General features: G+C 31.0%; 1 protein-coding gene across 2 annotated transcripts in view; it reads left to right on the top strand.

Annotated features, from left to right (window-relative positions):
- The window catches only part of LOC127701296 (beta-catenin-like protein 1), a 370618-nt gene that overhangs the window by 3310 nt on the left and 342116 nt on the right, over positions 1-25192 (top strand). Inside the window, exons 2-16 of one of the 2 annotated variants that reach the window (XM_052205169.1) lie at positions 1059-1214; positions 2050-2156; positions 2998-3139; positions 3632-3727; positions 4627-4720; positions 5807-5898; positions 8418-8490; positions 10957-11015; positions 11373-11521; positions 12287-12465; positions 12746-12843; positions 13522-13602; positions 13805-13936; positions 14915-14987; positions 16552-16976. In XM_052205169.1, the coding sequence (XP_052061129.1) occupies positions 1059-1214; positions 2050-2156; positions 2998-3139; positions 3632-3727; positions 4627-4720; positions 5807-5898; positions 8418-8490; positions 10957-11015; positions 11373-11521; positions 12287-12465; positions 12746-12843; positions 13522-13602; positions 13805-13936; positions 14915-14987; positions 16552-16640 (1620 nt within the window). In that variant the 3' untranslated portion in view covers positions 16641-16976. Of the gene's footprint in view, positions 1-1058; positions 1215-2049; positions 2157-2997; positions 3140-3631; positions 3728-4626; positions 4721-5806; positions 5899-8417; positions 8491-10956; positions 11016-11372; positions 11522-12286; positions 12466-12745; positions 12844-13521; positions 13603-13804; positions 13937-14914; positions 14988-16551; positions 16977-25192 lie in introns of those variants that run through there. The other variant, XM_052205170.1, reaches the window with a different exon arrangement.

Raw genomic sequence — 25192 nt, 5'->3', positions numbered from 1 at the left:
AGTCTGTATTACAATTCTATTTTTGTTGCTAGTCAAGTAAACATCTTGGAAATAGTTAAAATAACTTCTAAATACTACTTAGTTAGAATCTTTTGACAGTTTTCAAATTATATAGAGGCTATATTGGTCATTCAAATGAAATACATGTAACACAAAAAGCATCAAGTATGAGAAACATATAGGCTTTTTAGTGAATAAATATGTACATGTATCTTGCCACTATACACACCCTACTGGTACTATTCCCATCTTAAAATGAAAATCAGTCATGAACTTGTTCAGGACAACTCACAAGGTTTATATACATGATATAATAAGACACATAGGGGACTTATAATTTTTTACCTGGGAGGGGGGCTGGTCATTTTGAAATCAAACATATCCCCCCCCCCCCTTAAAACATTTTTAAAAAATGTGATCCCCACTCTATTAAACATGTCAAAATTTTAACATGCAAAACACTTACCTTTGACACACATGATATGTAGGATATACTTGAAGATTCAAAAGTTAACAAATGTTTCATTAGAGATAAAATTGATCCCCCCACTTTGAATTTATAAAAAAAATTGAACCCCCTTTTTCCACTTACAGAAAAAAACTTGATCCCCACTACATTTTGACCACCCCCTCCCAGGTAAAAAATGATAAGTCCCTCTAAGAATCATCTATAGAGACAATTTTGTGGTTAACTTAAGTATCCTGACTTTTTGTTAGACTATACTTGATTCACATACACCTACTAGTGATCACTGATGTCATTGCTTTTGCTGGGTATTACAACTAAAGAGAATAAAATCTAATTGGCTTGTGAGCATCATATTACTGAAAAGAGGAAGAACAGACAAAATATATATGCAAGTTATGAACATTTCAGTATAAGATACAAAGTTTGTCCTCTTAAATTTTTTTGTGATAATAGCCATTGTAAAGTTACAAGTTAAAAATAGACCACAAAAACAAGCATTTTGTATTTAAGATATGGTTAACTGTTAAAAAAATAATAGATACAGTTGACCAAAAATTTGAATCTGCAATGTTTACATTACTTTTTATAGGCTGATAAATCTTCTTCTAATAATCCAAGTATAAAGAGAAAAAGTGATGCTGCTTATGAAAATGGAGATTATGACAAAAGAAGGAGAGAGGAACCAAAAGGAATTACTGATGAAGAAAGAGAAAAAATATTGGAAATGTTAGACAATGAACCAGAGGTACAAATAGCAGCTTCTTTTGGTATTGTTTAGTATAGATATGTTTCTTATGATGTAATTTGTGTAGAGTTACTTCCCCTGACTGCTATTTTACAGGAAGAAATGGTTGATTTTCTTATTCGCCTAACCAAATTGAAACATGCGATACACACAAGTCTGACATTTGAGTGATAAATTAAGTAAGGCTTAAAGAAATAATTATTGTTCAGAAAAACCCTTTTTCTAAAGTCTAGCAGTCAGTATAACAAGTTTTATTTTGGTTGACTTATGAAGGAATTTGGGCACTTAGACCTCCACCATAGCGACAAAAGGATAGTAACTCTTGCTCAACTTGTGTCAATCAAAACCTTTATTTAGGTACAGGATAACACATATCATCTTTCAAGAATTTTTTTACCAAATTTACAGTTTAAGACTTTTTACATTTGATAACAAAAAAAATATTTTCAAAAAGATAAGAAGATTAGTACATTCATAGCACCTTTTTTACTGTAAACTATAGTTTACAATATGTTTTGCTGCCAGGTGAGATTTTGTTAAGGCTATTGTTTTCTTTCTCCTTTTGTTATTAACAGTTATATTCTGATATTACTTCCTACATGACCTAAAATACAAACATTTTTTAAGGCTAAAAGTAAGAAAATTATTTTTTTGCATTATTTTTGTATTCATAAATGAGGCTGAAACTTCAGCATTAAAGAAAATGTCTTCATACCTGCTGTAGAAAACATGGGTCACTGACTCACTGAGAATGTAAAAAAAATCTTACAGTGGTATAGCTTATTGTATTAGAGATGAATGGTATAATTTTTGTTTACTGTGGTTTTTTTTCCAGACAGAAGCTTTGGATGAGACAAACTTAAAGAAGATGTTACTGAACTTTGAGAAAAGAGTTTATAAAAATCAAGAACAGAGAATTAAATATCCAGATTTACCAGAGAAGTATGTTAAAACTAGATAAAGACAATGCCCCCCCCCCCCCCCTCTTTCTGCTCTGCCATATGCATGAGTATAGTTTCACATATTTTAGATTTGACAAACAGTGATGTTGGCATACAACTTGAAATTGTTACGCCGTCTGTAAGACACAAATGATGCCCTGCCTGACCAAAAAAAATGACTAAGTTATTTTCAGAATATTTAAAAGAAATCAAAACCCTGTGGCCATGCACACCTCCATTATGTGTTTGAACATCCTACAAAATATTAAAGCTACATCTCCAAAACTGTAGGAGGAGATAGCTGGACAAACAATTTATCCTAATCCGGACGGACGGACAAGGTTAAATTAATATGCCCCTCAACATTTTGTCACGGGGGCATAAAAAGTAATTTTAGAAGGCACATCATTTTAGAATACTGTAAAGAACATACACACATAGACAGTTGTTAAAAAAAAGTGCATTCACTACATCAGCATATCTTCAGTTACAATAAACAGACTCGAGAATCAATGCAAGAATATTAATTGGATACAAAACCCCCGTCAAAATCCAGTGAAGAACTGCCTTATGGCTGTGACGAACTGTCCTATTGCTAATGGAAAACATGGTAAAACAAAGAGCAATTAATGTGCAAGTTTTAAGAGATCATTTAGAATTTTCAAGAAATACATATTTTTTATAAGCTTGTATGCAGACTTTCCCTTAATCTATGAAAATGGGTACCAATGAAAATAATTAAATCCACAGTAATTATGATTATATGAAATGACGATTATTTAAAAGATTGTAAATCGAATATGTTCTTCATAAACTTGATACTTGTATATTTCTTTTGATAGATTTATGGATTCAGAAATAGAAGTAAATGAAATTATTCAACAAATGCATGTTATTGCTACTGCACCAGACTTATATCATATCTTAGTAGATCTCAACACAGTACAATCACTTTTACAGTTGTTAGCACACGAAAATACTGATATCCTTTAAAAAAAAATCAAATTCATTTTACAAATGAAAATAAAAAAATTATATAGTTAAGATTAATATCTTGATATAATTGATATGATTATGACTGCAAGAGTTTGTTTAATATGGTATACCATAATTTTGAAATTTTCTAGTTTGTCATTCTAAAGTTATGGGACTTTTAGCAGTCATTTTTGACACAATACATATATGCTTAAAGGTATCCTCATGTATGATTTTCTACAGAGCCATTTAATTTACTTATGATTAAATGCCTTTTAAATATCCCATTTTATTTTTGCAACTATTTTAATATGCTCAATAATGGTGTATTATGCATTCTTGGCGCAGCTCCTTATTTATTGTTTCCGTACATCTTTGTTTTTGATATTGTTGAGCCAATGATAGAAAATGACACATATTTTTATGTGTATGCCTTTTTACAATGTTGAATAGGTAACACATAAAGTCTTAGTAAAGATGTTTTCTTAACAAAACCTACATGTATCAATAGCTGTGGTGGATTTAATACAAGAATTAACAGATGTAGATACATTAAATGAAAGTGAAGAAGGAGCAACAGCTGTCGTAGATAGTTTGGTAAGTATAAGGAAAATATCACATTTTTCAATCTATAGCTTTTGTCATCATATGGGTATTGTCAAGGGCGCTTTTGTTCTGCTCCCAAAGATTCCAGTAAGACATGATAGGACCTATTAGATTACCAAATGATTTATAGTTCAAAATTGAGGTCAACTATTCATATATTTGTTTTTAAAAAAGATCTAACCATGGTCATTCTGTTTGTAAATGCAATGTGCAGGTTTTTTGTGTGCTTTAATTTGATGACATACATGTATATTTTAGATAGGTAAAGGGAGATGTTTGTGTGCAAGTTCAACTGGTTTAACCAGACCACATTTTATGTCTGTTCCAAGTCTAACTATTTGGACTGTGTATTGTCTGTTTTTATTTGTAGTTCCTGTTACCCTAATGTTAATATAAACATTATTTTGGACAAAATATCCATATAAAAAAAAAAACGTTAAAATCTTTTTTTATAAGAAATTGACCAGATGAACAATTTTACCAAAATTTTCTTTATATGTTTTACAGTGTTATAATATTTTGGCTTTGTATAAAACAACTAATCCTATTTTTATGCCCCACCTACAATAGTAGAGGGGCATTATGTTTTTCGGTCTGTGCGTCTGTTCGTCCGTCTGTCCCGCTTCAGTTTAAAGTTTTTGGTCAAGGTAGTTTTTGATGAAATTGAAGTCCAATCAACTTGAAACTTAGTACACATGTTCCCTATGATATGATCTTTCTAATTTTAATGCAAAATTAGAGTTTTGACCCCAATTTCACGGTCCACTGAACATAGAAAATAATAGTGCGAGTGGGGCATCCATGTACTATGGACACATTCTTGTTTCATTATTTCATTATTTGGTCAGGTTACCTTAAGGTAAAAGTTGCTTTATTCTGTTATGTTACAGTTAGAAAAGCAAGTAGTTGCAATTTTAGTGCAGAATTTAGAAAGACTGGATGAAAATAATAAAGAAGAAGCTGATGGTGTACATAATACTTTATGTAGGTATAATTATGTAGTATGTTAAATTTGTTAATTACTTTATGTTGGTATAACTATGTAGTATGTGAGATCTGTTGATTATATGATCCAATGTCTGAAACTGCCTCAGTGGTTTCTTCTTTGGCAAGCTTGCCTCCTGTGTTCAGCTGACCAGCTCAAACAAAAGACTTCTCCGCAAAGTATGTTGCATTTAGGTGAAAGAGCAGACTGGTTGGCTCAGAATCAGAATAATGTGTCCAGGCAGGATGACATGTCTTTCTGCAGACTGTTACTTTCCTTATGAGCTAGCACATAAACAAATTTGTACAAGCAGGTTCTCTTCCTGATGTGCATGCAATAACTGCCACTGGACACTAAACCACAATCCATCTATCCAATGTCTGAAATTTTGTAGGAAATGAATTAAATGGGAGGCTTTTTTTTCTAGAAAATATGAACATATTCTGTCACAATTTCACTGGTTTAATTTGTCCTTAAGGAGACATGTAGAGTCCATGTCTATTGGCTGACCTAAAAATTTAATGGTGTTTAAACCCTACAATAAACAAAGTAAAGCAAAGTTGCTTTTAAATTATGAACAATTGAAAATAAAATCTGATCAATATTAGTCTTGAAAAAAGAGCAACATATTTGTAAATCAGAAGTATTGATGACATAAAATTTTTAAATAAACTTGTGTGTCGTAAATATTCATGTAATATTTGCCACTGGAGATTAAATGCCTATAAAGTAAAACCAATTGTCCTTAATTATCAACAGCATTCTCTTGTTAAACAGTTGTAAACTTATACTTTCAGAAACTTGAAACTCACTCAAAATCTAAAGAATGGTTGTATGAATGTATTTTACAACTAGCATGTCAAATGTTTCAGTTCCATTTTAACTGCACATTGTACTTACATGTTTCATTTGAACCTACATGTTTTTTTCAGTGCATTAAAAATGAAGTTTATGTTTTCTTTACCATCCTGTTTGAGATCATTTACTTTTCAATGTATGTTTTGAATATTAAGCATGTCATTTTGTCTTAAAAAACACAAGTTATGTTTTTTTTATAGTCAGATAATTGTATTGTCTTTTTTTAGCTATCATAGAAAATGTAACAGAATTCCGACCAGAATGTTGTACAGAGGCAGCACAGCAAGGTTTAATGGTCTGGTTATTAAAGAGAATCAAAGTAAGGGAACACTATCTATACTCTTTTTTTATACGACCGCAAAAATTGAAAATTTTTTGGTTGTATATTGGTATGACGTTGGCGTCGTCGTTGTTGTCGTCGTCCGGCGTCGTCCGAAGACACATTGGTTTTCGCACTCTAACTTTAGTTTAAGTGAATGGATCTCCATGAAATTTTACCATAAGGTTCAATACCACAAAAGGAAGGTTGGGATTGATTTTAGGGGTTATGGTACCAACAGTTAAGGAATTAGGGGCCAAAAAGGGGCCAAAAATAAGCATTTTTGTAACTTCCAGACAATAACTTGTGTGTAAGTGTATGGATCTCTCTGACATTGTACCACAAGGTTCCATATCACAAAGGGAAGGCTGTAATTGATTTTGGGGGTAATTGCCTCAAAATTTTAGGAATTAGGGGCCAAAAAAGGGGCAAAAAACAAGCATTTTTCTAGTTTCATGACAATAACTTGTGTGTAAGTGTTAGGATATATCTGAAATTGTACTACAAGGTTCCATATCACAAAGGGAAAGCTGGAATTGAGTTTGGGGGTAATTGCCCTAAACGTTTAGGAATTGGGGGCCAAAAAGGGGCCAAAAATAAGCATTTTTCTAGTTTCCAGACTATAACTTGTGTTCAAGTGTATGGATCTCTCTGAAATTGTACTGCAAGGTACCATACCACAAAGGGAAGGCTGGGATTGAGTTTGGGGGTGATGAATCATAAGGGGGTTCAAAAAATTGGGGGGGGGGGATTTTTTTTTTCTTTTTTTTTTTTTTTTTCCCTTTTTTTTTCTTTTAAAATTTTCCATTTTAAGTTGGTTATTTCTGATTTATATTTAAAAGCAAATAATAATGATATGGTAGGAGATACACACCAAACAGGATGTGTAAATTATTATATAATAAGTATTGTGCAATAGCAAGAAATTTTCAATTGCACAGTATTGCGCAATAGCAAGAAATATCCAATAGCACAATATTGCGCAATAGCAAGAAATTGTCAATTGTACAGTATTGCGCAATAGCAAGAAATATTCAATTGCACAGTATTGTGCAAAAGAAGATACTTCGTATAAATTGCTTATTTCTTGATCAATTTCAATGGGGTTTTATTCTTGAATTCTTGGGGTTCTTTAATATGCTGAATCTAACCTTGTATTAAGTTTTTAGATTTTGGGCCCTGTTTTTAAATTGGTCCACATTGAGGTCCAAAATTAAACTTTGTTTGATTTCAACAGAAAATTGAATATATGGGGTTCTTTGATATGCTGAATCTAACCATGTATTTAGATTTTTGATTTTTGGGCCCCGTTATCAACTTTGTCCACATTGAGGTCAAAAGGGTCTAAAATAAAACTTTGTTTGATTTCATCAAAAATTGAATTCTTGGAGTTCTTTGATATGCTGAATCTAACCATGTATTTAGATTTTGGATATTGGACCATAATAGGTGAATGTCCAATTTAAAATTTTTAAGTTCTTAGACCACATTCATTCTGTGTCAGAAACCTATGCTGTGTCAAATATTTAATCACAATCCAAATTCAGAGCTGTATCAAGCTTGAATGTTGTGTCCATACTTGCCCCAACTGTTCAGGGTTCGACCTCTGCGGTCGTATCAAGCGGCGCCCTGCGGAGCATTTTATTTTTATATACAACAGCCCAAAAGATTTATTTCACTTCCCAAATTAGACTTATCACCAGGTTTGTACTTACATGAGCAACAAGATGGGACATGATATGCTTACACTTCCGGAGCACCTGAGATCACCCCCTGGTTTTTGGTTGGGTTTGTGTTGCTCAGTCTTTAGTTTTCTATGTTGTGTTTTGTGTACTGTTGTATCATTTGCCTCTCTTTTGCTACCTTTTGCTCGACCCCCACCCCATGCCTTGGACAGCATGGAAACAGAACTACATAAGAACAAACTGTAGAAATCAGTTTTGTCTGACAGTGATTACCTGACCATGAAATCATTTCCATGGTTCAAAGATCAATGTAAAGTTTTCTTCATTTGGTCTATTTCTCAGTTACTCTGAGTAATATATCATTTATATTAGACTAATTAGTTTAAAGAATCAATGCAAAATGTACCTGATTATTGGACAGGAGACACTCGACTTCGTCTTCATTTTCAAGGTTCAAAGGTTGTTTGCTTATATCAGTTTCTCTGTTATTATGAGAAATAAGTCTAGTTCATGAAATCAGTGTTTGGTATACATGTCCCTTTTTCAGCTTTCACCTGATATTGTCTTCATTATCATGGTTCAAATGTCACTTTAAAGTTTCCTTCCTTTGGTCAGATTCACAGCTAGTATCAGTATAAGGTCAGCAATATAGAATCAATTTAAGGTGTATATGTCTGTCTGTCAGGTCACATGGATTTGATTAAAGTAAAATTGTCTTTATACATGTAGTAAGTCCTCTATCTCAATAATATAATTCAGTAATAATCAATTGAGCAAATAATACATTTCTAACATAGTGAACTTGAATTAATACGAATGTATGTTTATTTTTAGGCCAAAATGCCATTTGATGCAAATAAGTTGTATGCCAGTGAAATTTTAGCTATTATCCTGCAGAACAGTGATGGTTTGTATTTTTATGAATAAAATTCCATTCCTACACTATTGGCTCTTTGTAACACAGGAGTATTCAGTTAATCCTTATATAATGCAAATATTCTGTCAAATTCTGCAATTCGTTCATTGTTGTTTGAAACTTGAGTTCATTTGCTCAAGAAAACTATAAATAGAATCAAATATGCAAGTCAGTTGAGCTTGCTCAAGAAAACTACATAAAGAATGAAATATATAAGGTAGTTGAGCTTGCTCAAGAAAACTATAAAAGAATCAAATATGCAAGTCAGTTGAGCTTGCTCAAGAAAACTACATAATCAAATATATGAGGTAGTTGAGCTTGCTCTAGAAAACTATAAAAAGAATCAAATATGTTAGTAATTTCAGCTTTCTCATGAAAACTATAAAAAGAATCAAATACAGTCGACTCTCGTTATCTCGAAGTCAGCCGGACCAGAGAAATATTTCGAGATACCTGTATTTCGACTCAAACGAAAACCGGAAGTTTGACAGACCAAGGAACACAACTCTTACTTAGCTTGGTAAAGCTAAAATAAATCCGGATGAATATGGGTAGGGGATCGATATTCTGGTCTAAGATCGATGTATCTGTATGTTATGGTCTTTTATTATTATAATAGCATTTTATGTATTCTTCTCTTATTTATTTCTTTGTACAGTTACAATTTTTTCCTGTGGTTTTTAGCCGAGAGAGTAATTTCCAATCGATCTTAGCGTTATTTAAAGTTGACAAAATTGTTCATTCTCGTATACAAGAGATTTTAGAAAATTGAGATTTCTTTTCATTTTCTTTTATTTCAATCTTTTTCTGCAAGAGGAAATACAAAAAAATTAAAGATGCCGATTGAGTAGTTTTGAGTTGATCACCAACGGAAGTCTTAATCCCTACTTTATACACAGCCAATTTTCTCATTAGTGTATGTTTACGGTTAATTGTTTTTAAAACATTTAAAACAATTTTTCATTAACTATAACAATGTATCACGAATTATTTATCATGTTGATCAAAGATAATCTTAGGAATGTCAATAATCAATACAGTGGTCAGTGACTGGAAATTTAATTACACGTGTATTGTCAGGTTAACTCTTCAATCCATTTAAATCCCCAAGGTCATGTTTTGACACATGTGTATTACCAGTTCGAGATAAATAATGAATTTTGAATGCTTTTGTTAACCTTGGGACCTTAAATTTAGTTCGAGTCAACGGAAATTTCGACTCATCCAATTTCGACTCATCAGGAGTCGAAATTCATATATTTATATGGAACAAAGTTCGAGACCACGAGAAAATTTCGATTCATCCAAAATTTCGAGTCAACCGAGTTCGAAACAACGAGAGTTAACTGTATGTTAGTAAGTTCAGCTTTCTCATGAAAACTATAAAAAGTTCCAAATATGTGCTCCAATTCCGCAACTTTTACAAACAATGAAATAAAGTTTAAAAGTAGAAAGGCTTCATTAGACCAGTAATATTTTTTATAACTGTATATATTTTCCATTGATTAGTTAACTTTTTCAATAGACACTTAATTAAAACTAGTCAGTATTACTTGATTTCAATCTGTTATGTATATGAATTCCTTGTGAAAAAATATTTTGGAAATGCAGTAGATTTTTTCAAGGTGTTGGAAACGCACGTAATTTACATTTTTCTGCAGAAAAAATATTATAGCTTCAACATATTATGGAATCTTATTTTATGTTTTATAATTTTTTTGATATTGCGATTTTGTTTTGAAAAAATGAAAACAAAGTTCATATTTTCATTGAATTTAAGTATTTTAAGAAGGTTTGCTGCTGGAATTCAAAAAAACGATTTCAGAAATGAAGATTTTTCATCAGAGAATGTACAATACATCAAAATTTTGGGAAAAATGGATTACTATTAGGTTCGTGTTATGAAATATCAAATTTAAACAAAAATATTGTTTGGCTTGAAAATGATGTTTGTAGTTGAAATTAATGAGAAGAAATGATTTTTGTACTTAATGAAAATATGCCAGTAATAACTAGCATATAAAAATATTTCGTGTATGTTAGTTGCTTGTTTTAAAAAATGTTGTGAGATATAGGTTGCCTTGCATGTTTATTTAATGTCTTGTCTTAGAAAAGGCTAGAGGGGTTACAAATGTTAAGAAAATAATGGAATAAGTGAGAAGAGAACATCTTTGGTATATGGAATCAGGAGAATTTGGAAAAGTTGCTATTAAGACAACTTGTGATACTGGAAATAAATCAGATAAAATTTCTCTTCATTAACCGGATTATTTCTGGATAATTATTTTATTTTCCAAGGGTATCATACTCTTGTGTGTTAAATATTTAGATCAAAGATAAGGATATAAATTGCTGATCAATTTAATTGAATATGACATATCTCAAGTTCTGAACATACATACTGTATGATGGTATTACAATGTAGGGGTATAAATATTATATATTTCTTTTCTTCAGAAAATAGATTGCTGATTGGAGAATATGATGGTATTGATGTTTTATTGCAACAGTTAGCTGTAAGTCATTTTTTTTTGTGTGTTTAGGATTGCTTTATATAGTTCATATGTACATTTATGTACCATTTGTTGATTTCTAAGTTAGTTAGAAGAGTTTACTATAGCCGAATCTATTGCTTTTTAACTGTGTGTATATAAATGTCAGTAAAGTCATACCATGTTGTCTATGAACGTAAAATTGTACATCACGTCTACATTTTTTTGCATTTAAAGTTCTTACTCTAAATGTATGTAGAAGTTGTGATATGGGAATTACTGGTATTACACTTACGTTATTACGTTATTGCACTGCTTTCCTTAATTTTGTCATATTTTACTGAAATGAATGTATTTTGAAGATTTGAATATTTTTTTTAGTCATACAAAAGAAATGATCCATCAAATAAAGAAGAATTGGAATACATGGAAAATCTGTTCGATGCAATGTGTTCATGTTTAATGAGGACAGAAAATCGGGCCAAGTTTTTACGTGGAGAAGGCTTGCAGTTAATGAATCTCATGTTAAGGTGAGTTTTATTTCCTGTTTTGAAAACATAAGAAACCAGTATATGTTTCCTTAGGTCACCATGCCATGCTTTTCATGATCAGTAGACTGTTTTCTCCACCAACAAATAATGGCTGCCATGATGTAGCCAAATGTGCTGTAAGTGGTGTTAAACACCAACCAACAAACAAACAACTTAATCCAGGCTAAAGTTAGAGAGTTTCACCTACTTTTCTTGCTTCATTGACTTTGGTTTAAGGTGACTTCAGAGTTTATATCTAAAGGTAATAGTATCCTTTATTTTGAGAGCAAAGTCCAAATCTCAGGTACTATAAATTGTAGGATCATCGAAACTTGCATGGAGGTGCACTAAAAAAGGAGAAGTGGGTATTTGTCATTAAGACAGATGCTAAATACCATAAAAAAAGACATATGGCAGTATACATGCAAAAAATGGGTCAGTTTGATCTACTTTATTGCTTTCATAGACACTGATTAAAGTTTACTATTTGAGGAGTTTACAATAAATATTTATTATCTCAATTTTTGTGGAGGGTCACTTTGTGATAAGAAAGGCAAAAAGATGTCAGATTAACTTAAAATTTAATCTTAATTGATTTTCCTTAATCCTAACATTAATGATCATACCTTTGTTATAAACATAAGATATATGATCATTTATTTTAAAGAAGATAATTTTGATATATTATTTAAACTTGCTTTACTTTTACAGCTTGGTAGTCCATGAATATGATCTTCAGATTTTAGATTTATTAATCTATTTCAGAGAAAAGAAATTGTCCAGAAATAGCGCAATTAAAGTATTAAATCATGCAATGTCTGGTGCAGAGGGAGCAGATAACTCTCAAAAATTTGTTGACATTCTTGGTTTGCGAACAATCTTTCCTTTGTTCATGAAAACACCTAAACAGGCAAAAGCAGGACCATCATCAGAGGAACTAGAAGGTATTTTTTTACCTTAAGATAAGCAAATCTGACATTGCAATGTCATCACCTAAATAATAAAAATAATAACTAAAAAAAATCAAATATAATATTTTTTTTTTGGAAAAAAAACATTGCGATTAAACTGTTATGGCTAAATTTCAAGTTTAGCTCACTTTTGCTTTAAATTTAGAAAAAAAACATAAGTTGCATGTCTTTTTTTCAGAAAGAAAATTTGAATAGAAACAATGCCTTTAGGTCAAAATAGTATAATCAAAATATGTTTTGATTTTTATTTTAGAGCACATAACATCTATAGTTGCATCAATGATGAAAAATTGTCAGGCTACACAAAGGCAAAGACTGGTCAATAAATATACAGAAAATGATCATGAAAAGGTAAAATTGGTTATTCAATAAATGTTTTTAGTATGTAATTGATCAATCTAATTACACTGTTATGGTTTTTTTTTATCTACTAAGACCTACCAATTCCTGTACAAATCTGTTTTGATCAGAACAGTGATACAAAATTCATACATCAATTTTCTGTACAGTAAGTAAAATGTAGAAGTTGAAAACATAGAGTATTAATTAAAGTTTTCAGTTAAAGAAAGAGGGTGGGAAAGAAATTACTCCTACTTTGAAACATGTATGATGTCACTTTTCAATTAATATTGTATCAATTATCATGAGAATCAGTAAATATTTCTGAGACTCAGGAGTTATCTCCCATATTCCAAATTATTTATCTTTAAAATGAAACCAGTTGTATATGAATGATACATTAAATATAGCTTTCAAGTTATTTTTATCTTTATTTCAAAGAAAACCTAAAATAGAGCTTTTATTCTTTTTGATTTTATAGGGTTTCCATTCTCTAATAAGATTTTTTGGTAAAACACGATGTGGTATTTTAATAGGATCATTCTATAGTCTTATAACTAATATTCAGCATGTGTTTAAATTTTTTTTGATAACCATCATTGGAAGTTGTAATTATTTCAATTTCGAAAAAAAATATGTTTTTGGTATTTATAAGAACATTGTACTATTCTATCTTTTCCTTGTTTGCAGGTAGAAAGATTGTTGGAACTCCATTTCAAATACCTTGATAAAGTACGGACAGTAGATGATCAGATCGAGAGAGAAAAACAGGTAAACATTAGGAATTTTTTAATTGTTTCTAAAAAAAGTAAAATCAAGCTTATAATTAGTGCAGTTTGGTGGGGGTGGGGGGGGGGGGGGGGTGAATTAAATGTTTAAGTTTTCTATACAGAACAAAATCATTGGAAAACATTCTGAAACAGATTTATCTTTTCTATCTTTTTGGTGTAATCATTTTCATTTCTGTTTACAGAGAATGAAGAACAGAGGAGAAGAAATAGAGGATGACGATGAGTTTTATATCAGACGTTTAGAAGCTGGTTTATTTACATTACAGCTAGTTGATTACATTATGCTTGAGATATGTGCCACAGGGCCTTCATCGGTATGTAAACAGTAATTCAGTATTCATTAATGTGTAATAACTGGTACAGAAGCTAATCAGAATATATTTGCTATAACCAGTGTTCTCCAAAAATTTTCCAATTGACAGGTGAAATTTAATGGTGACAAATTTTTTAAGTAAAAAGCCTGAGTTAGTTGGGATTTTTTTTTCTACACTTACAGACTATCATGTTGATGCAATTAACTGAAGAGAATACAAGTCCAAAGTAGTATGACATCTTGAAAGGCTATTTTGATTTTTGCTTTGAGACCCTCTTATGGGAAGTTTTAAAAAAATGAAATCTGAAATTGGCCTCAGCAGAAGTCATATTTATCCAGACTAACTAAGAAGAATTATCTCTTCAACAAATGAAATAATTAAAATGAGCAGCAACATTGACTGGAAATCAAAGTTATTATTTGTGTCACTATTAGCACCATCGGGAGTGAATCAGGTGTCTGCAGGGGTTCACAGTTGAAGGACCAAAGGATTAAATCTGTGATCTTATTTTCTTGGTCCCTGACATTTTGTTAATGTTTATTATATTAATATAAGAAAATGTGGTATGATTGCCAATAAGACCAAATGACATAGAAGCTTTATACCTTTTATAAAGTATCCCTGTACCGTCCGAGCACCACATACATATGGACATTAAGTCTAAAGAACTGAAAACCAGGATTTTTCAATACACTCGATCCCTCCTGGAAAAAAGATGCTACAAACCAAAAAATGGGTGCCTACATTTTGAGATAGGAAATATGGTATGATACTCATTAAGATGACATACAATCTTAAACAAAACTGAGGGAATTCTATTAATGATCAGGTTTTCTATAGTTATATCAAAACTAAACAAATATTTTGAGTATAGAAAGTATTTAGTCTGCAGTTAAAATTACTTATTAAGATTAAGATATAATGTGATTGATTACATGAATATCTTTTGCTTGTTCTTAAGTCTGCTATATCTTGTAGGTTAAACAAAGAGTGATGCAGATTTTGAATATGAGAGGAGGTTCTATAAAGTCAATCAGAAGTATAATGAGAGGTGAGTGACCTTTTATAATGAAAAATTTCAGTCAGTGGTAATAAGTGTGAAACTGAAAGAAATGGATGTTTACTATTCTGTGGTCTGAAACAACATATAGGTGTAATACCACCAAATCATAGTATGTCACATCCGGTTGCATACGAAAAAGGGTCGTTAAAAAATATTCCCTTGAATTTGACAGTTGTAGGAAATTAATCCTACATTTCATTGCAGTAAAATAATTCTGGGTCATAATCATATATCTTGGGTGTTTCAAAGCACCATTATTTTTTTATTTGGTGTTTTTATAGAATATTTTGGAAACTTGAGGTTACATGGCTACTAAAGCTTGTACACAGGTAAAAAAAGAGGTGAAAATTTGATTGGTTAACTTCCAGTGATGGTTATTTTCTTGTATGCAATGAAATGTTATGTGAAATTTTGTCAGGATAAAACTTTACTCATGCCAAGTATTTCTTTATTTGAAACAAAGATAAATTCTGCACAATTTTTTGAAAAGTGCAAATTTAGCAAAGACTTATAGGGGAAAATCAATGGTGGTATTACACCTATACATTCAGCAACCACGAAACAATTTTTGTTTTTAATGATCAACAAAAATTCTCACCAAATGGATACATAAATCATTTCAGATAATTCAAATTAAAAAAAAATTGCTTTCATTGCAGTTTTATATAGTCAACAATTTAAAACATATCTATAACAAACTGTGTCATTGTAATTTTGACCTGCATGACTGTATTTAATGTGTTTGGTTCATTTCTGAGAAGTCTGTGGTGGTAGAGAAATATTATTTTATTACTTCACTTCTAATAAACATTACAACACTTTTCTTGACATGTATGGCCTAATTTTATATAAAACAGACTGTTGTCAAGTTGTGTGTTGATTGTGCATTTAAGACCGTCAAAAGTATATTTGTCTTAAAAATGATATTGTATTTGAACTATCATTCACTGTATAATTTAAAGTATACATCACTGTTAAAAATATTCATAATTTCCACAGAGATTTCAAGCACACTGTCTTTATAGTTTGTGTGTAAAAAAGATATGTGGAGTTAACATCAATCAGGTAGCAATCCAACAATGCATTCATGTAGCTCCAACATTGTCAAATCTGACATGTGACCTTGTGATGGGGGAGGGGTTTGTTATGGTGGGTGACCTTGCGACCTGACCTCATTTAAGATTAAAAATGTTTTAAACTGAGAATTAGATGTTTAGAACTGTAAAGTTTGACCTGATGTCCTGAGGCAATTTTTAAATGTAACCTAGGGTGTACCCTACTTCAGCCCCATTCATAAAATAACATCCCATGCATGTACAGATTTTAGTGAATTTGAGTAAGAACTTTTAAATCAACAATAATATTTCAAGTATTTTAAAGGCACGTATATTATACAGTTTCTTATTGTACAAAATTACAATGCTTAGAATTATACATTTTGATTATATATTTGTCCTCAGTGTCATATGCACTAAAAAATGTACAATACAATTGTAATTTTTAAATCCTTTGAAATTTTCAGTTATTCAATGTATTGATTATTGTCTTTTAGAATATGCAGGGAATATTGGTGATGCAAAAGATCCAGAGGCCAAAGAACAAGAACAGGAGAGAATATTACAACTGGTGGATAAATTTTGAAACCATTAACAAAAACCTTAAACAATAAGGATAATTAAATGTGTTAATCCAAGTCAGTAGAAACACACAGTCTAAAAAGTTACTTTTGTCAATATGATGTTCTGTTACCAGTATATTTTGAATTGGCAATATAATCTGTGATACTACAAATTTCTAAACCACTACTTACAGTTCAGAATCGGTGAAATGAGACAGTAAAAATTAATCCATCTATGAGCTTTATGTCACAATATTGTGAAAATATTAAAATATAATGCTGTCTGCTGGCCATGTATGGTAGGTCAAATAACTTTGTTATGATTGTTAGTATGGTATCAATAAACATGATAAAATGTATGCTTGTTCTTGTAGTATTTATGCTTGACCTTGAAAATATTTTTAGTTAAGTATATTAAAATCAGTTTTAATGGATCATCAATAGCCATTTTATGAAAATAATGTAATTTGCAACAAAGAAGGACATTATCAAAAAACATTGTCACTTTAAAAGAAAAAATTTGTAAGGGTTCCGTGGAACCCATTGTCTCGCCTACTTTTGCTGTTAGTTGCAGGCTCAACAAAAATGTGGAAATAATTATTGAAAATTTTCCTCTAGATACTATCTTTTGAACGTAAGAAGCTTCTGTTCAAGTTTGGTAAGAATCCAGGATGGTTTATGAATCTAATAAATGTTTTAAAAATTTTAACTGCAGATTGTATGTAATCTTAACTGGAAGAAAAATTAAGTCCATTTATAAGTAATATACGGAAAAACAGGAAATTTTTTTCTACAAAATTTCCTTCTAGATACTAGCTTTTGATCATAAACAAGCTTCTGTCCAAGTTTGGTACAAATCCAGGATAGTTTAAGAAAGTTATTAAAATTTTGAGAACTTTAACCACAGAGTGAATGTAATGTTAACTGGCAGAAAAACTAAGTCCATTTATAAGTAAAATACGGATAAACAGGATTTTTTTTTTAACAAAATTTACTTTTGAATACTGCAAATTCAGAAATTATTGCGAGGTTCTTATTAATGCGAAAATTGCGACTGGGTGAGTATCGCAATAATAAGAACTCACATTCTGATAATTAAAATATAGACCTGTATGCACTTTTTATTCGAAATCGCAATAATAAAACTCGCATTTTTGTCCATTCTTGAAAAATCGCAATAATAAATGCACGCAATAATTTCTGAATTTACAGTACCATTTTATGATCATAAACAAGCTTCTGTCCAAGTATGGTACAAATCCAGGATAGTTTAAGAAAGTTATTAAAATTTGAAAAACTTTAACCACAGAGTGAATGTAATTTTAACTGGCAGAAAAACTAAGTCCATTTATGAGTAAAATATGGATAAACAGGATTTTTTTTTTTACAAAATTTACTTCTGGATACTATCTTATGATCATAAACAAGTTTGGTAGAAATCCAGGACTTTAACCACAGAGTGAATGTAATGTTAACTGGCAGAAAAACTAAGTCCATTTATGAGTAAAATATGGATAAACAGGATTTTTTTTTTTTACAAAATTTACTTCTGGATACTATCTTATGATCATAAACAAGTTTGGTAGAAATCCAGGATAGTTTAAAAAAGTTATTAAAATTTGAAAAACTTTAACCACAGAGTGAATATTTGTGGACGCGACTGCCGACGGAATGTAGGATCGCTATGTCTGGCTTTTGCGACAAAAGTCGCAGGCTCGACAATAAAAAGGAGAAAACACATAATTTTTAATAAATCTTGATTTTAATTTTTTGTCTTATTCGTACCTAATGCCCTTTTGACATTTATGATCATTAATGATTTTAGAAAATAGGTTGTAAATTTTATTATGATCTACCAGTAAAAATAAAATTCAGAATGGAAATGGGGAATATGTCAAAGAGACAACAACCCGGCCAACGAGCAGATAACAGCCGAAGGCCACCAGCCCCTAAATAAAAATGTACTAGTTCAGTGAAAATGGACGTCATACTAAACTCCAAAACATATAAATGAACTAAAATTAAAAAACATAAAAGTCTAACAAAGGCCAGAGGCTCCTGACTTGGGACAGGTGCAAAAATGTGTTTTTAAAAGGCTGTCATGAAAAAAATAGAACCATTGAATTCTAATGAAAACATTGTCCAATATCTTGAAAACTATAATAGACTGGGAAGATCTGACAGAGACAACAATGTTTGTCTAGTCAAGATCTAATTTTAATTCATCAAAATAGTCAGATTCATTATTGGAGTTATTGTCCTTCACTTCTAGTGTTAAGGGGTATTATCTTGAAAAATATCAATTGATATAGGGAAACTTAACGATAAAATGGATAAAATAGACAAATTGAGAATTACAGACAATTTCATTGGTCCTTAATATTTTGATGTTTTTGTAAATAATAAAATCAGTTGATATTGTCAGAAGAGAGATTTAAGCTCTTTTGAGCCTCTAGTTTTAATTTGTTTATAATAGTTATGGTATTGATTTTTTAAAGTGTAATTTTTTTTAGGTTTTAGTTGTTGACCAAAGAGCCTTCTGAAAATCTATGTGTGCAAACTTATAAACTGAAGGATGCAGGTAGCCTGTATGACCTACCTGGTATATGTGAGACTGGTGTCATTTAATATTATGTTTTTAAGATATACATGCAATTTCAACAGCAATAATTGGTCAGTTTCAGTGGGGACAGCTGACTCCCATTTTAAATAGTCCACAAGTTATTTTCTCAAAGGAAATGTGATTCTTATGGGTTAATCTATATAGTATGGTTCAGTAGTCTTGGATTTTATATCGGCATGAACATCACTTATTCAAAAAAAAACCATTTTATCATGATATATGCAAATCATTCACATCTGAGAAAATCATCTCCAAAATCATGATGAATATTAATCTTTGTTTTATGGTTGCAGTCATCTTGAAATACAGTTTTGGGTATAAACCACTAAGTTTATGAAAAAAAAATCATATTATACTTGAATAATATTAATCCAGGTTGTTTTTTTTTGGTATCTGAGAAGTGTTTGCATCTGTTTCCCACAAAATGTTCATCAAAAATCATTCCTCTCCTATGCATATTTTCCAGTCTATAAATTAGTTTCTAAAATATATGTATTACCGATAGGCTTCTTTTATTAGTCCCCTACCGACGAAGTCGAAGGGGACTTTAGGTTTGCACTCCCTCCGTCTGTCCATCTGTCTGTCTGTCCATCCGTCAGTCCGGCAAATCAGCTTTCCACACTTTTTTTCTTCGTTCTTGAAGATATTGATTTGATATTTGGTATATAGTTTTATCATGACAAGTCATAGATCAAGTTCGAATTTTGTTCCGGTCTGATTATTTAGATTATGGACCATAACTCTGGACCATATCTAATGTTAGAGTATTATGTTAAACCATATTTCTGTACAAAGGGAGATAACTCATTTTTTAAAAGACATTCTTTGTTAAATTATTTGAATAATTTTCTGAATGCTATAGATATAAAAAAAAATTATGAAGAGAAATCCTTTAATTAGATAATAATCTATTTTTATTAATGTATATATTTCAATACATTACATTGTGTAGATAAAAGTTGTTGACATTTTATAGATAAGTTACAAATCTATATTAGTTTGTGACAAATGAAAGAAAAAATAATTGGAACTATTAATTATATTTGATTATAATTTGAAAATAGATATACACTGTATTACATCATATCTAATTTTAGAGAACTATTAATCATATCTAATGTTTTTTTCACTCATATAATCAGTTTTCCACACTGTTTTTAGTCATGCTTGAAGATATTGACATGGTATTTACTTTTTGTTTAGCATTTTGTTCCAGTAAAATGAATTTTTACCCGGTAGCGGACTATGTATTACCATGCAAGACTCTCAGAATGCTTGTATTTTATGTAAGAAGGGGCTGTTATTTGATTTTAGATCTGTCTGTTATATTGTAGTATGTGCTTTTATTAAGTCCGTTTCTAAAAACTCTTGGATGATAAAACAATGATATTTAACTACTGAAGATTATTAAATATATACCAATAGTACATATAGCAAAAATAATTTGATTGTCATGACTAATTTTTTTTTACTTCAATGAGTTGGTTATTTTAACAAATAAAAAAAGATATCAAAATTTGTTTTTAGGAGTAACAAAAATAATCTGAACATTTATGAATGTTTTTAACATGTACATGTGTTTATGCTCCTATGTTATGAAGAGATTGGTCATGACATTGTCTTAAAGTGTTTAAAAATGCAGAATTAAATAAAAACCATTCATGTGAAATGTAATTCTAAGTGACCCAATTGTTCCAAAAATGTTTTAGCCAGCCTACTGCAACCAATAGGAGCTGTTTTGACTGTGTTTGACTGCAAGCAGTGGGGTATATGTTTTGATAAATTGTCTTCTTGTCCTTTTCCAGATTTAAGGTTTTCAGATATAAAACAAGTGATATCACAAAATAACTTTACCATAGAAAATATTAAGATATGAACTATTGAAAATCAAACAAGAGTGCACACGCTGAAATGTCTCGCCTTCTTTACTAATCATTGATATTATGTTGATAGTCCTAAATATAAAGCTTTACTTCAACTATCACATAAACTTAACATGATCCAAGAAAATGAGGTCAAGGTCATATAAACCAAACTAGAAATACATGTACACCTTACAATCATTCAATACACTAAATATAGTTGACCTATTGCTTATAGTTTCTAAGATACAGACTTAACCAAGAAAACTAAACATTGACCAATGAACCATGAAAATGAGGTCAAGGTCAGATGAACCATGCCAGGCAGACATGTACAGCTTGCAATCCTTCCATATAACAAATATAGTTGACCTATTGCTTATAGTATTAGAAAAACAGACCAAAACACAAAAACTTAACACTGAGCAATGAACCTTGAAAATGAGGTAAAGGTCAAATAAAACCTGCAAGACTGACATGTACATCATAAAATATTTCCATACACCAAACATAGTTGACCTATTGCATATATTATTAGAAAAAAAGACCAAAACTCAAAAACTTAACTTTGACTATGAACCATGAAAATGAGGTCAAGGTCAGAAGACACCTGCCAGCTAGACATGAACACCTTACAATCATTCCATACACCAAATATAGTAGACCTATTGCATACAGTATAAGAAAAACAGACCAAAACACAAAAACTTAACTATAACCACTGAACCATGAAAATGAGGTCAAGGTCAGATGACACCTGCCAGTTGGACATGTACACCTTACAGTCCTTCCATACACCGAATATGCTAGACCTATTGCTTCTAGTATTTGAGATATGGACTTGACCACCAATACTTAACCTTGTTCACTGATCCATGAAACGAGGTTGAGGTCAAGTGAAAATTGTCTGACGGGCATGAGGACCTTGCAAGGTACGCACATACCAAATATAGTTATCCTATTACTCATATTAAGAGAGAAATTAACATTACAATAAATCTTAACTTTTTTTTCAAGTAGTCAATGAACCATGAAAATGAGGTCAAGGACAATGGACATGTGACAGATGGAAACTTCGTAACATAAGGCATCTATATACAAAGTATGAAGCATCCAGGTCTTCCACCTTCTAAAATATAAAGCTTTTAAGAAGTTAGCTAACGCTGCCGTAGCCGCCGCCGCCAGATCACTATCCCTATGTCGAGCTTTCTGCGACAAAAGTCGCAGGCTCGACAAAAAATCAAAATGATTTGTGCAACTTCATTTTCATGATTAAGGTTTTGAAAGTTAAAAGGTTTGATATTAAGCAGATATATAACCCCATGTTAATTCATTCCAAAAAGAATGCACACGTTTTTGTGCTAAGCATACCACCAGTAGTAATTCAAAGTATCTGAAAAACAGGAAGCATTTGTCTGACAGATCAGAAACATTTCAACTCATCACTGACAAGCTACTGACTAAATATCTGAAAAACAGGAAGCATTTGTCTGACAGATCAGAAACATTTCAACTCATCACTGACAAGCTACTGACTAAATATGAAGTCATTCTGTTCAGTAGGACTGGTGAAAGTATGACAAGAATTTTGTTGAAAGACTGGACGGAATAACAGACAAGATCAATGCAATATGTAGCCCCCAATCCTAGAGGTTGGGTATAATATAGATCAAGATCAATAAACTTTCAAAAATACAAGTAGTTAAAATTAACAAAAGCGTGAACTTGATTTCATAATTCAGTGATGCTGGTTAAGTTTCTTGGTTTTGGTAATTTGATGTGAAGTAGATGGATGGATTGGTGCTTAACTTTCGGTGGCAAATATATATGCATTTTAGGATAAAAACATGACAAAGTGATATGAAAGTGACTCTTGGATTTTACTAGACTGACACACTGATCCAGAATTTTAAACTTGCTATTTCAAAATGTAACAATGTGCAGGAAGACATGTTACCCTTCCAGGACACATTATTTGATGCACAGCTCTTACTCCTATCACATCAAGTTATAAATATCCAAAGATGGTAAATAGTAGCTTGATATGAATCCAATGGGAGATAACTATATTTTTCACAAGAAAACATATCTACATAATGATATAAGCTATCTAAATATAGGCATACAATTTTTAAGGAAGTTCCAGATCAGAAGTTGTGACACTGTAAATCAGATTATTTTGGCTGTCATCATAATTTGGTTTATTTAGCACCTAAGACCTTAACCAAAACAAAACATACGCAATAGTTAATTACAAAATGTTCAGCTATCAATTCAGATAACTTTTGAGGAATATCAAGTGTTCACTGAGCTTTTTTTTTAAGTTACAGTGGAAGAATATATATTCTTTATTTATTCTTGTTTTTTTTTTCTTATACAAAAATATTTATGAAATGGTTCTGGTATGACTGTGGTTTCAGATCATTATCCAAATTGATTTTATATTTATAATAGATTGTCAAATTTTTATTATTTTTTTTCATTATATAAAGTAACCTTGTTGGTCAAGGGCCCTTTAATTAGAATATAAGTATCTTATCTTTATTACATAAATATGTAGGGTCAGAATATCAAATCACATAATAATTTAGTAATCTCTTTTACTTGGTTAAAAAATCAATAGATTATTGTCACAATACTTTTATTGAAAATTACTCATATGTATCTTTAAATTTTGTACCTTCACTTCAATTGCCAATTATTGACATGAATGTTGTTGAAGTTTGAAGTTTTTTTTACTAAAGTATTACAACAGCCTTTGTCTTTGAAGCATTTATGTAATGTCTATCAATTTGAAATAATCAGTCACTGACATTTAATTTAATAATGAATTTAATTATACCAGGATTAAAATTTATGTGCCAACTTTTTAGTAAAATGACGCCAAAATGTTCCAATTTAAGCTATTACAATGCAACATTTCCACAGAATACAAAAGATCTGGATACAAGGGAAAGGGGTTGGGGTGTTCTTGAAACTTCATTTCTTTTGCCATTTTTGCCCAGTATGCTATATTCTGTTATCCCAATCTAGACCCCCAGATATGAACTATCCGAACTACTCGATCAAAGGATGGTTCAGTAAACATGGTTAAATTTTAAATTTTTTTTCTAAATCATTAGTATGTCTGGCAAACTGCCTAAGACAAAGTTTATTAGCTGAGTTTGGCCTAAGCTCAACATGTATATCTTGAAGGCTTTTCTAAACTTTTGACTCATCATCCCAGATTATTAGGTTTATATAGAAAGTGCTTTAATTGCAGCAAATTTGGTATGGTTCACTAAGATTCTCAGCAATTTTTGTAAAACAATTGATGTCTCCATATAACTTCTCCATAGAGTTCAATTTATAATAATATAAAGAAAAATACACAGAATGTGAATATATAGATGAAATTGATATCAGTAACCAATATCCATAGAGAATAACAAGGATTACCAAATAAAAAAAAGTATGTCAGCCAAACCAACCAACAACTTTATGTGATAGTTTTGGTCTAGCTTTAGGTGTATGGTAGCTTGATATCAAGCTGTACATAAAGACATAAAATTGAGAATGGAAATGGGGAATGCGTCAAAGAGACAACAACGAGACCAAAAAGCAGAAAACAGCCCAAGGCCACCAATGGGTCTTCCACACAAGAAAATCCCGCACCCGGAGGCGGGCTTCAGCTGGCCCCTAAACAATAATGTAATACTAGTTCAGCGATAATGGACATAATGTAGGTGTTATTTTAGGTACCTAGTAACATTACATATAACATGTATGATTTACCTATTCCTCATGCCTTTTATAGCTCACTATACAGAATGTTTGTTCATTGTTGAAGGCATTCTTGTGACCAGTAGTTTTAACATGAAATATCATAGGCATAAATAGAGGCAATATCAGCCTAGATTTTATTAGTGATATTGAAAACTATCCAAAATATAATTCCAAAAGATGGTTTTACCTTAATTTTATGGATCAGTGATCATGGCCAAGTTTTATTGTAAGTTTCAACTTTATCCTGTCAGTAGCTGGACTGTATGCTCAGACTCTTTTATCGTGTTTTGCTTTTACAATATATGGTGTAGATGGCCACAAAGAT

The sequence above is a fragment of the Mytilus californianus genome, unplaced genomic scaffold, assembly GCF_021869535.1.
Source record: "Mytilus californianus isolate M0D057914Y unplaced genomic scaffold, xbMytCali1.0.p SCAF_5, whole genome shotgun sequence".
Taxonomy (NCBI): domain Eukaryota; kingdom Metazoa; phylum Mollusca; class Bivalvia; order Mytilida; family Mytilidae; genus Mytilus; species Mytilus californianus.
The sequence above is the reverse complement of the archived record's forward strand: the minus strand, read 5'-3'. Positions and strand labels throughout refer to the sequence as shown.